The sequence below is a fragment of the Pholcus phalangioides genome, unplaced genomic scaffold (assembly GCF_987345545.1).
Source record: "Pholcus phalangioides strain wild (caught in Gottingen) unplaced genomic scaffold, Ppha-v1.0 ptg000017l_1, whole genome shotgun sequence".
NCBI lineage: Eukaryota > Metazoa > Arthropoda > Arachnida > Araneae > Pholcidae > Pholcus > Pholcus phalangioides.
In genome coordinates this window covers 14,729,516-14,743,878 of record NW_028301610.1, presented here as the reverse complement: position 1 = coordinate 14,743,878, position 14,363 = coordinate 14,729,516, and the positions used below count along the sequence as shown (strand labels likewise).

The window sequence follows — 14,363 nt, the reverse complement described above, 5'->3', positions numbered from 1 at the left end:
ACATTCCCCCGTTACGGATTAACTTCAAAGAACTCATAACGAGAGAATATTGGAAACACGTCAAAAACCCAACCAAAGAACGGATTCATTTCGAAGGAAACACAGATTTTCTGTCAGTAAGATTTTTTTTCAACATAAAGATACAATTTTTTTGAGGTTTTTGTTCTCGCGCCATCTATTGGACATCGATACCACTAGTTTCTATGAAATGTCATCTAATAAGGAAAGAGTCCCAAGATGACGTTTTTATAAGAAATTTTAAAAAAATTGTCACTCATTCTACTCATTTAAATATGAGCAAAAATATTTTTTTGAATCCGGCGGAATTATTATAGGTCACTCAGAAAAAAAGTGTAAATATTAATATTTTGAACCCAATTATAGAGGCCAAGAATAAATTGTAAACTCCTCTAACCCTATCCTCTAACCTAGACTCTTGGAGTGACGTCATTGAAACAGCACGTGATCAGGTTAAGAAGCCTAGAAATACTAGCTTTTGTATTTTAGCTATTGTACTTATGAGCTATCCAAAAGCTATATAACATCTAGGAGGGATTTCCTGCTATCGTATGCATGGGCGGAGATACACCTTTAACGCTGGGCCCCCACCCCCCAGCGTCAAAGGTGAAGTCGACTGATCTAATGTATATATGAATTGTCATCATCATCGTGCCCCCCCCCAGACTTCCAAGTCTATCTCCGCCTATGATCGTAAGGGGGGGGCATAACAACAATGAAGTACAGTTTTTTTCCTGATGTCGATTCCACCTCGACATAGGACGGCACAGGGTTAAATTACAATTCCAAACTACAAATTGCTGATCGAAAACGAGTGAGTTAATAAAAAGTAGCCTTTAAGCCGGGTTTTCCTAGGAGCAGGTTTTCTATGGTGCGCGCAGCGTGAAAACTCTGATTGGTCAAAAAAACCTGAAATTCAGGTTTTTTGACCAATCAGCGTTTTCGCGCTGCACCCGGCACTGAAATTCTACTTCTAGGAAAACCCGGCTTTAGAGACAGGGCTGTATTACATAAAATTGAAGATCTGGAATTGCACGTCGTGAAACAAAATTCAATGTCAGATTTCTCTCTCTCTCTCTCACTCTGTCTCCATTGCTTCTCATACCAAAAATAAATAACCAGGTAAGAATCTCGAGGAGGAAAAAACGGTAATAACTTATCGTAGAATAAGAACAACAAATGTTCAGGGAGAAAAATTACGTTTCATATAGTATCTCTACGCCATCTATTCTGAATAGAGAACTCAAAAAATAAGATCACAAAAAACAATTCAGTCCGCGAAGTATATTTATTTGTAGCAAAATATACACAAAATTTTACTAAAGAATCTTCAATCTCTTACTATCCGTGTAAGCATTATCCACTTATATAATACACAGGCTGTCTATCTCTGTAAGCGTTGACTTTCGAAACATACTTTCAATTACAAAAAGTTTTCAAATGACGTGCAGCAAAAGGGTTTTTCCCGCATATAGAGCTGTTTTTTTCGAAACTTTCCTCCGTTTTTTGAATTTGAATATCTCAGTGAATATTGCACTTAGAAACGTGAAATATTTTTGTTGGCATCAGGAGAGACAAGACAACTTTCTAATTGGGTTTTTGGACACACGGGGTCTTTATAAAAAGTTAATTTCTTTATTTTTTTTTTTCATATATACGACCCCTCAATCAAATTTTGGGATTTAAAGTAATTGCCCGTCATCTGAAAACTTTTTGCAGTTGAACGTATGTGCCGAAATTCAACAGTTACAGAGATATCCGCTGTGCAAACAATTTGGGACAACCTGCATAAACATTTGTGTGTAGGCATCGTGTTCGACGGCCGTACACCCCTCCATGTGTTTGACAGAGGGTCCCTGACTGCTAGGAGATATAGAGAGATCTTGAAGCCCTATGTTTGACTTTTCAGTGGCGGAGTTGGCCCTCGGTTCCTGTTCATGAACGAAAACGCTCGTCCACATTGGGCTCACCTCATCAACGATCATCTGGAAAGTGAGAATATTCGACGTATGAATTGGCCAGCCAGAGATCTCCTGACCTAAACCCTATAGGACATGTCTGGGATGCTCTTGGGAGAGTAATTGCATCTCGCCGTCACCCTCCGAGAACCATCCCGGAGCTGCAGGAGAGCAACCGATTGCCTCAGGGACTAATCAACCGCCTCGTGTCCAGTATGCCGAAGCAAGGGGAACCTACCCAACATTATACTCATTTTCAGTTCAATCTCTCAACGTGGATTTCGGACATTCCTGCAATGATGAGATTTACTGACAATCATGCGTGCTTACTATGACTTTCATATAGTACATCTCTTTTCTCTGTTATAATTGTGTATTCGTACCAAATTTCATTAAAATCTGTCCCTTAGTTTTTCAGAAATTCGGCATGATGTTCTGTCTTAATTTTGCACACGAGTGTATTGTTTGCCTTGTGTTCTCAAAGGCAACACGCTTGTTTGCCTTTGAGAATTCACACGGATCACGTAAATAACAACTTCTTCCAGTTCAAGAAAAATAATAAAACTTAAAAAGACGGGATATATGCCAAGTATAACCCGCTCTCCCCAAATCCGACAGATTTCCAGATTTTCTACGGTTGTCTCGTTCGTAGCCTCAGAACATTTTGCTCTTCTCGATTTCGATTAGCGAGTGCACGCTTGCGTTCACGAGTATATTACATACCGAGCAAAAATTCTCGTTTGCTTTTCCTGACGTGGAATGTAGAGGCGATTTTTTTTTTTTTTCCTATCTAATACTCTCGCTGGAACCTGGTGAAATCTTTCGGAACAGAAAATGAAAATAAGAAGGGGGGGAGAAGAAAATATATGTGTGAGACGGGCAAGACTTAAGATGGATGCTGCTGTAACATCACACGGTAGATCTCTCATGCAATCGTTGAATCACCTTCTCTACCGTAAAAGTTGGAACAAACTTGGGAGAAAAAATAACATAGGAAAAGGGTACTATATATATATATATATATATATATATATAGAGCTCAAATTCACTTGTTCGTCATGTTCGGATTTTTTCCTGTGTTTAAAAAAATATTCATATTAATTTATTTTTCATAGGGTTTCTTGGTAATGTATCGAGAGATTTACTCTTGATTTTTGACTTTATCAAGTTTTGCCTTCAGAATGTGTATCAATTTCGCGAAATTATTTGGATTTTTATCAGCGATACATGTTTCTTGATGTCTAGAGAAATTCAGGGTGATTTTAAATCCATGGGACGAATTTTAAGAGACGATATAAGGCTTCTAAACAAGCATTTTTGATCATAGAATGTGCGGTCGAATCGCAATAGTAAATAACAAAGACGGTAGAGGGTGTTTTTAGAGAGTTCACAATAGCACTTCACCAAAATCAAATATCATTTTTTTCTGATGGATTTGCTGCAATAAGTGCATTCAAATACCCCAGAGTGTAGGGTATTGTAATGTGGTAGGCCTTCTCATGGTGCAACTTGGGTAATACAAATTCTACCGCAAGTCATTGTACCGTGTGATCATTGTTTGGCGCTGCATAATCTTGATGGTCCTTGCACCAATAAAAAAACAAACACCAATCATCCGAATTCGAATGGCTGATAGCACATACCGCAACCAAATCCGTCGGGAAAATATGACATTTGTTTTTGGTGAAGTGCTGTTGTGCACACTCTCTAAAAACACCCTGTTCTTCCTTTGCTAATGCGATTCGACTGCAAATTTCTATGATCGAAAATAATTGTTCAGGTGTCTTATATTACCTTCTAAAGTGTTAGCTTTTAAAAATTTGAAAAATCGGTTTCCTAGTGAAACCACCACCCCTCAAGGGGTTAAGCTAGGCTTTTTGCGGTCATTATGCTCACATTTTATATATCTAATCCACTCTAAAATTAAAAAAAGTTCAATTATTTTCTATGAATATTTCAATAGTACGAATCGACTTTGTTACTTACGCCTTACATATTTACTGGAAATCTCCTGCATGCAGTTCGATCATACAACAGAAACCTCACGGTCTAAGGACGGGATTATATACACTATAAAAGTTTAATAAAAGACCTTTTAAAAAACGTGAAAAATGCAAACATTAAGTGCATCGGTTACATTTGAGCAAATGTAACCGATGCGCTTATTGTTTGCATTTTTCACGTTTGATAAAAGAATCTTCATTAAACTTTTATAAAACTTGAAAAATGCAACTAATAAGCGTATCGGTTATATTTCAGCAAATGTAACCAATAGGTGGTTGTTTTTTTTCCCAAGTTTGATGAAACATCTTTTAAAAACATGAAAAAAAAAACAACCAATATGCCGATTGGTTACATTCGAGCAAAGCAACCAATCAGTTTATTGTTGCATTTTCCAAGTTTTACAAAAGCACTTTCACAGCGTAATCCCGGCCTTAGCCACTATCGAGTCAATAAATTTCAGCAACCATCTTGCTTTCTCACTAAAAAATTCACGATTTCGATTTATTATTCATGTTTATCGACGCCTTATTAACGGTTCCTACTCCAAAATCTGAAAACTGATTGTTTTTGTATTCTGTACCGTGAGCTCTCGAAAATATTCAGAATATTTTGAAACATCTTAGAAGATTGATGAGTTTTATTCAACAGCAATATCCTGTATAAACATGCATATCATAAAACGTTTCCATTACGAAACGTATATGCGCACATCGCTGTTCATTAATCATGGATATTCCAGAACTCTGATAGTTTGAGACTTTGATGTTGTTTTCTAAGACAATGAAGATTCCGTCTATTTTGCTATTCTTGGCAATAAAATGTACATCCTAGTATATAGCGAGAATATATCTATATATATAAAAGCTATCTTTAACATGATGTGATCGTAAACATGATTCAAATATACAATATTGAAGATAAAAATATGATGACTAACGACACCATTGTGGCGCTTATCTTCCATATTTTTGTCTTAAAGTCGGTTTATCTTGGTTTCCTGGAGTAAGATATACAGCAGGCATCTTCAACCCGTTGCTCGCGAGCACCACGGTGCTCCCTGAAGCACGTAGAGTGTTCGATGCTCGTGTCTGATTTCGCGCTCGCGAGCACTTGATAAACGTCTCAAGTAAACACCTTGTACAAACTGCAATGAAAGACTGAAATTATCCTGATTTCACACTTTGGTAATGTCAAACTTGCCGTGAGGGTGCTCTTTTTTTTAATGATGGGTACGTGACTGTGCTCGTGACTAGAAAAAGTCTGAAGACCTCTGATATACATGGTGCATAGCAAACAGTTAACATGGCATTTTACTGGCAAACTCGTGTAGTACTCAGATATGTCATTCATGTTTCAAGGGATTGTATAGTTATTAAAATAAAAAAGTAACTTTCTATACAATCCCCGTGTCCCACAACCCAGTTAAAAAGTTGTTGCCCTCCTGAGTTGTCTCTCCTGATGCCAACAAAAAAAATTCTACGTTCCTAAGTGCACTGAGATATTCGAATTCGAAAAATGGAGGAAAGTTCGGGAAAAAAGCAGCTCTAAATGCGGGTCTCCCATTTGAAAAAGTCTCTCCGCAGAGCAGGCAGACCTACAACACGATACTGACATAGCGTGAAAATTCAAGCATTTCCATCTTTACTTCAGAAAACGTAAGGCAGATGGCAGCATGAGCACGAAACAAGAGCAACTCGACAACATAAATACGTTAGGGCCACACATACACCCAGAACACACATCCCGGCATGTGCCGATTCGTTAGAAATTCCGTAGAGGAATGTGTATTAGGTGCATGTACGGTTCACTAGTACAAGTGTTTCTTAACCTTTTTTTGCCCGTGGCCCCTTTGAGCCATTTTTTTTCCTTGTGGCTCCCCTGTCTTACCTAGAGTCCCTCATCTAGAAGCAAGATCCTTTATAAGTATTGAATTGATTTTTTCAGTGAATTTATACTGAACGAAAATTTTGCAAATAAGATTGGCCTCCAGACCACTGGCCTAGAATTTATTGAGCTCCCTGCTAGCTAATCCGAGTTCTGTTCAGGGCCGTCTCAACATCATGGGCGCCTTAAGCAAAGTGATGCTATGGAAGTCCCATACTTAGCTGGAAATAAACAGCCTACATATTTTCAAAATGTATTGTACTACTATACAAAATATCATAAGGTGGGTTCACTTATGGACATGAGACCCCGGGCATGACCCCTCACAAGAGTGGGACTGACAGAGCTGCTGCCCGGGGCCTGATATGGTTTTCATCATTTTTTTGTTTTTCACACTATAAATTTAATATAGAGGGATCTGTGAAAAATGTAGCCGGGGGGCCTGCAAAAAACCCCATCCTAGGGAACCTGCTGCAAAATGTAGGTGGTGAGGCCCGGGTAGGTCCATGCCCTAAGATGGCCCTGGTTTTATGGGTGATTTTGTTGGATTCTGTAAGTGTATAGTCACTAACATAAAAGCTTTATATTTCTTCACACCTTAATTTCTCTTCTCAGCTCTCTGCAGCCCTCCAAACCACCTCTCATGGCGCCTTTCTCCATTTTCTTCTGTGCCCCCCCCCCCCCCGAAGTATCCCAGTACAACTAGAGAGCCATATGGCCCCCGGTTAAGAACCACTGCCCAAGTAGATCTAAAAAAGGAAAAACCGTTTTACCCGTATTCAACGCCGTTTCGCCCCCCCCCCCCAACAAATTTCCTCCGTTTATCGAATTCGGATATCCCAATGAATATTGTACTTAGAAACGCGGAATTTTTTTGTTGGCATCAAGGAAGACAGGACAACAACTTTCTACGTGGGTTTTGGGCCACACGGGGACTGTGTGTGTGCGCGTTCACACCAATAAAATCCCATAACCCCCGTTTGCTACGCACCCTGTATGTGTATATATTTTCCATAAACCCAGAAGCCTCGTAAATTGTGGATCGAAAACGGATGAGTCGGTCAACCTGTACTTTAGGGCTGCCGTGGGTTACGTTATACAGGGTGTACTGTAAGTCTTAATCCGGTGTTTACCTCATCAGCCGTTCAACGTAAAGCTATGATTCTAACTCAAAAACAAAAAAATCTCAAAATATGTTCAGAGATCACGCTGTACCAGTTTTGAGAGTGAAAATACAGTGTTGTCAGTAAATAAATAAAAAAATCTAAATTCTTATTCGGTTCCCGCCCCCGTCCTCTAATTTCCAGTTAGAAAGTTATTGCCCTGCCTTTCCTGAGGCCAACAAAAGAAAATCCCATGTTTCCATGAGCAATATTCACCGAGATACATGAATTCAAAAATCAGAGAAACATTGGGATGGGGACAAAAACCAACGGACAACGCTACTTTTCCCTTATTTATATTGTTCTTTCCCATCTCAGCGAATATTGCACTGAGGGGAAAAGCGAAACTTTTTTAGACTTCGAGATGTTGTTTCCTAAGACAATGAAGATTCCACCTATTTTGCTATTCTTGGCAATAAAATTTACATCCTGGTATACAGCGAGAATAAAAGCTATTTTTAACATGATGTAATCCTAAACATGATTCAAATATACAATATTGGAGATAAACAAATATGATGACTAACGACCATTGCGGCCCTTATCTTCCCAATTTTTCTTTTTGTCCCGTTTTTTTTTTTATCCCGCTCCCTCTGATCGTTAAGCCGCTTTATCTTGGTTTCCTGGAGTAAGATATATATATGCGAGATATGTGCCATAAACCCGGAAGCCTCGTAAATTCTGGATTCCCCCGGAGTTTCCGGTTTCGCTCGCAAACGTATATATCCTCTTGCATAGAATTTCCCGAACGTGTCAAAACGTTCGAAATTTTCTCGTGTTATGTATTTTTTGTTGTTTTTTGCCTAATTCCTATTTAGAATGTTCTTTTTTTTTTTTTTTTTTTTTTTTTTTTGGAAATATATTTTTTCTAAGTTTTCAAGAAAAAACATTCAAATATTCATCGGTTGCGTTTTTGGATTCGAATATCGTGACAGTTGCGCATGGATTACGCGTACCTGTGCTTTGCTTATAATGTCACATACATGATCTTCGGAAATATTTCATATTCGGAATTTTTTGTATAATTTAGTTTTGGATAAAAATTTCTATAAAGAATTTGATGCATGGGTATTGGTGTGAAATGTGACATTGGTAGATTTTCTGAAATAGAGACAAGTTGCAAGTATTGATTTTACGGGAATATGAATTACTTTTAAATACAATGTACAAGGTGTCTTGCGAGTCCTAATTCAGCCTTTGTCTCGCCAACCGTTCGTCGTAGAGAGAGTGATATGATACCACTGAATACCTAAACAAAATTTCTTAAGCCTGGATCTACACCCGTAGCTCTACGCTGCACCGAGGCGCTCAAAAATCTTGCAAAATCACCTCAGACGCACCCCAAAACTATTTCACCAACTGTGGCTATATCGCAATTTACTGCCATCAAATGAGGTGGGTTGGAAATGAAGGCGGTGACTGTCAATGGTCGCCTCAAATTCGTTAGGGGGAAAATATCTTGTCTATATCCTCACTCGGATTCGAACCCAGGACCGTAGCCAGAAATTTGGATCGGGGGGGGGGGGAACCAAAGAGATAGAACAATAGATTTGGCCACCTTTTTCCCTTTTTTCGGTCATTTTATCACATTTCGGGGGGACCAGACCCTCCAAGTCCCCCCTCGCTACGGCCTTGACCTTCACGGTGGTAGACGCGCATCTTACCACAACGCCATTCGGGTGTCTCATCCCAAAACTGGTTTTCAAGCGGTTCGGGAGCGCTGCTGGTTTGGATCGGACTTCCAGACTACAATTCTTCATCAATGATTTTTCTGTCAAAACTGTGCAATCAAAAGACGCAATCGTGCTTCTCTATTAACCTCACTGAATATTTCACAGCTGAATATCAGCTATTTCTAGGTCTCTTATTTAACAATGAATTTTCAATTTGCAGGCCAGTATCTCTTAGTTGACTGAATGTGATATTTTATGCATTTTTTTTTTCTTGTAGTTTGAGCACGAAACACGTGTCGCGATTCTCAGATATTTTCAACAATCCAACAGTGTTTGTAAAAAGACTTGAAAATGTACAGTGAAACCTCGCTACAACGATATATATATATATATATATATATATATAAATCCCTCTAAAACGATATTTTTCAAATCGTATTTAGAACCTCCTATACTCTAATGTAAAACTCCTCTCGATACAACGATATTCTTTACTACGAGGAATCCTTCTAAAACGATATTATTTTGAGGAGATTTCGAAACTGTTCTCTACAACGATATTTTTTATATTTTACCCAAAATCGCCTTCAATATATTTTTAAATTCCCCACACTAGTTTTTGTTCTTTCGAGGGTGTCTAATAGCTCTGGTATTTTTCGCTACCTACCCTTCAAATGTGTTAACCGTCACACCGGCAATGACGAGATATCTCGGCTCCTTAAAACCCCTCTCATTTCAGCAATCACTATCCCAGCTACTGCGTTGAAGTTATTTTCACCGTCAACCATGATTTCCATTCCCCCCCCCCCGCAACCTGTCAATCAACCGCCAGTGGGCGTGATCAACTTTTATTCAAAGTTTGATAACACGAGAGAGAGAGAGAAAGTGTCTTTTCCCTTCTTTTCAGAGCAGTATAGGGATATGCGTATAGAATAAGTAAAGAAAAAAATAGTATTTCTCTCTTTTCATGGTTTTTATTATTATTCTCAATATATATTTCGGGGAGAAAGCAACATCACATAAAGCAACTCGGCAAAAATATATTCTTGAAAATAGCTGGAAATTTTTTTTTCTAGAGCCTTTAATAATTCCCTCTATCGCCTTCATATTGCGGATCCGGGAAATTGAAGTGAAAGAATTGAAGTGAAGTTCAATTGAATTGAGCTGTTTAAAGGGTTAATGAAGTTGTCGTGAAGCTACTGTCTTTGTAATACAAAAAAGTATTGTGGGGTAAACTCTTTCACAGAGTGAAGCAACTTTTTGAATTTCATTCATAACTAATCAATTACAATTTTTTGCTGTGAATAAACGCTCATAAATGCAAAAGGTGCAGTGCACTCGGGTGGCAAGTTGTTAGGGGAGGCAGCTTAGATAGGCTTTAGATAAGTGATTACCAACGCGGGCGAGGAATATTCCACGGGGCGGTTGAAGCTACGGGTATAACATAGGATCCTATGGGTTAGATTGCGTTGGGGGGGGGGCGCGATGGGAAGAAAAAAATTTCTGAAGAAGGGGGCGTTGGAACAAAAAATATTGGGAAACTATGCTTTTTAGATAGACAGCTAAATTTTTAAAAATTTCCATTGGTAAAAACGTGAATGACATCGCGCTTTTGTGCCTTTTTTTGACGACAAAGATGTTAACAAAACTTGAGGGGTCAGACAGGTAATGCGACCGTAATATCAGAAACAAGAATATGCTGTTTCATAAGGGGCAAGTGTGACTTTCGGTGTTCCCAAACAGTAATTTTTTCCCGAATGGTCAAATAAAGGCTAAATAAAGGCGCGAGAGTTGTCTTTAGGGGCAGCGCGTGAGGATTTGCAACCGGGCGGTAAGTAGGCTGCAGCCGCCACTGCATAAATGCATTTTATGGTGGTACTAACAACGCCAATTCAGAAGAGATGAAAACAACAGCATATAAATTTGACGGTGCCTAATAATAATGCTATCTCTCGATAAAACGATATATATTTTCTTGGTCCACAGAGTTTCGTTGCATCGACGTTTTATTGCATTTTAAATTTTAATTGATATACAGAATTATTATTATTTTTAAATTTTTAATTAGTATTTTCTGAATTTAATTTGTATTTTGGTCCTTTTCTTGAATTATAAATTAGTTAATAATAATTTAGATTTATATAGCTGACACAAGTTTATCTTTCGAAGGTTTACCAAATGATTTGAAGGTTTACTGGCAGCAGTATCCATGGGTCTTTGGTGAAGTTGTCTGTAAGCTACGAGCATATATAGCGGAAACTACGAGCTATGCTTCCGTGCTCACCATCGTCGCTTTCACCGTAGAGAGATACATCGCCATTTGTCATCCATTGTTCATGCAGACAGTTTCGACGCTGCCCAGAGCGATAAAACTCGTTATATCTGTTTGGATCATCTCATGCCTCTGCGCTACACCTTTTGCCAGCTACACAAAGATTAATTATGTAGAATACCCTACAGGTAAATCCGCATGTATTTGTATAGCCATTGCTTTACGCCACTGTCATCCGTATACAGAGGGTTGACCAGAGTAATGAAAATTTTAAGAGCACTTCCTCTTGAAAAGTTATTGTAATTAATTGAAAACTTTTGAATGCACGTGATTCAGTGTTTACTAGTGTGTTGTGTTCCCACTAATTACGTTGTTTATGACTTCTTTAAAGGTTCTGGACATTTGGTTCAGCAGTCGGCTTTCTGCGCCCTTCCCGGCGAGAACCAGTATATTAACCGAATCTTGGTTCAATGCTCGACTTTCGTCTTCTTTTGCTTGCCCATGACCATCATTGTAATACTTTATGCCAAAATATACATGAAATTACGGAATTCAAAGTTCTCGAAAGTCTCCTATAATGAATCTTCAAGATACTCTTCGTGCAGCGTTTCGAATGAAGGACGCAAATCTGTTACCAGAAGATCGATCAGCAAAATGCTTGGTGAGTTTCAAGAATTATTTACTTTTTTGACTAGCATGATGAGACACATCTGGCATTTCCACTTTGGCGGAATAGCTAAAAATAATCGAGCATGTGAAATAAGACATTTGTCTGATATTACGATGTCTAAAGCTTGCAGAAGTGACTGACGTCGAATCTGATAAGTTCTTTCCCAGCCGGACCTGAGTCGACCAGCAAATAAATGGCACCTTCCCAGTATGCCCTCGCAAAGTTTCCTTCCGTACTCAAGATGCGTACGGAAGTATATCGGGATTTTCTCTAGAGCAGCGGTTCTCAACCGGTGCTCCGTGGGCGTGCAAACTCCCCAGGGGCTCACGGCAGCTCAAGAAAAATGCAAAAAAACAGTAAATTCGGAAAAATAATTATAAGTATTTTTGAATAATAATAATACATCAGTAACGTTAATGAATAAATAAAAAATAGCCCCAAAAAAATGCGCTCCTCCAACAAATTATATACCAGAAAGGACTCCGCGTGTCAAAAAAGGTAGAGAACTGCTGCTCCAGAGAGAAAGATTTCTGACCCAACTCGATCGGTGGTAAATTGCTGTAAGGCATACATGCTCAACCCGTGCCCCTCTGAGTCATCTGATACGGCCCGCGACTTCAAACCTAACTTTATAAAAATTAACAAAGTCATTATTCACATATGTATTGCTTGATTAAACAGTGTGGTATCTCATATTGTTCTGTAAAAATTTATAAGAAATACTAAAATCAAAAAAAATATATCATTTGATTGTGGCCCGCGACCAATTACCAAACCACTCAAGTGGCCCGCGGCACATTTACAACACAATAAAAATAGCTCGTGGCATATTTCCAGATAGTTATATGTCCGCATAACATTTTCAGATCGCTGAAAATAGGTCGTTGCATATTTCCAGATCAATCAAGTTGTCTGAGGCAAATTTTCAGATCTATTAAGCTGCCCGCGGAACATTTCCAGATCCCTTAAGCTTTCCGCCACCTTTCTAGATTCCTGAAAACTGATCGTTGCAGATTTCCAGATCGATTAAAACTATCCGCGGCTCATTTCCAAATCATTTAACCGACCCGTGGCATACTTCCATATTAATTAAGTGGCCCGCAGACCCTTTCCAAACCAATGAAGTAGCCCGTACTTTCCAAAAGGTTGAACACGCCTACTGCATGGCAATGTGACCGGAGTTGGTGGACGGTAAAGTAGTAGTCAAATATACACTCATGTCCATAAATTAAGGATAATGCCAGCTCCGGCAAATAAAGGTTCAGAAACAAAACAAACGTTACTTATTCATAAAGCCCATTTATTAAACAAAAGATAAAGAACAAAAACGATGGTGTATTTATGATACCATTCATAAAAACTACGATTTTTGCTCCCTGGAGCAATTGTAAAAAATATCTCCTTTACAAAAACTTACTATTGCATGGTTGGTGTGATGGTTAATACATTGTATGTCTCCCATGCGATGAAATACAGTCCGTACAACGCCTAGGCATGCTGAGTATCAAATTATCGATCTGATCTTGGGGAAGATCACTCCACTCAGCAAGCAATGCTCTCCGAAGTTCCGGTACACATGTAGGAGGTGGTTGACGGGCTGCAACTCGTCGGCCAAGCATGTCCCACGCATGCTCTATCGGAATCAAGTCAGTTGAGAATGCTGGCCATTCTATACGGGTTATATGCTCAGATTCAAGGCATTCGTTTACGATGTTTGCTCGGTGAGGACGGGCGTTGTCATCCATAAACACAAATTCTGCGCCCATGGGACCCCTAAACAAACGTACATGTTGTTCCAGAATGATGTCCCGATAAATTTGGGCTTTCATGGTTCCGGTTTGAACATGCAGATCTGTTCTGGAACCCAGTATAATTCCGCCCCAAACGAACAATGCTGCACCACCGTAACGGTGTCGTTCAATGATGTTGTCTTGGTGGTAACGGGTACCTGGCGTTCCCCATATGAAAGTCCGACGTGAATCAGACTGCAAGCTAAACCTGGACTCGTCGGAAAACATCACACAAGCCCACTGTGACGATGTCCGCATTGCATGTTCTCTACTCCAGGCTAATCGCTGCCGACAGTGAGTTGCCGTGAGCGGAACACATCTGATAGGCCTGCGAGCATATAGACCAACATCTCCCGAACGTCTGTACACGGTTTGCCTTGAAACTGTGGTACCCGTGGCTGCAGATAGCTGACGAGACAGGTCGGATGCTGTGCTCCGTCTGCTTCTTTTGGCAGTTACTGTCAAATACCGGTCTTCATTCGGCGTTGTAACTCGGGGGCGACCTGTACTGTAACGTCTACTGACATTTCCGTTATCTTGGAATCGTTGCCAAAGCCTAGAGATGACACTTTGGACAATTCCAAGTTCCTCGGATACTTTCATCAGAGTACGCCCACATTCCAGGCGGCCGATAATTCTACCACGTAAAAAATCATCCACATGCGTCCTCTGTGTCATAACTATTCGCTTATGGCATTGAGCGCCTTACAGAACTCTTGTGAACAATTTTACTTCTTTGCCACCATTCCTTATATACCCCCTCTTACACTCTCGTCATTGTGACGTACCATCGGCATCATCTGGTGGCTTTCTGAAATTTGCATATCATTCTTGCAGATGTGTGTGATAATTCTACAGGTGAAATTTTTACTTTAGATTTCGATATCCGTGTGATTCTGAATTATCCTTAATTTATGGACATGAGTGTAGA

The 14,363-nt window shown here is 39.4% G+C and overlaps 1 protein-coding gene across 1 annotated transcript in view; it reads left to right on the top strand.

The window, feature by feature from the left end:
- Positions 1 to 14,363, top strand: part of LOC149072427 (pyrokinin-1 receptor-like) — a 45,387-nt gene that overhangs the window by 25,735 nt on the left and 5,289 nt on the right. Inside the window, exons 2-3 of the mRNA XM_089246856.1 lie at positions 10,870 to 11,160; positions 11,364 to 11,633. Of these exons, the coding sequence (XP_089102982.1) occupies positions 10,870 to 11,160; positions 11,364 to 11,633 (561 nt within the window). The remainder of the gene's footprint in view (positions 1 to 10,869; positions 11,161 to 11,363; positions 11,634 to 14,363) is intronic.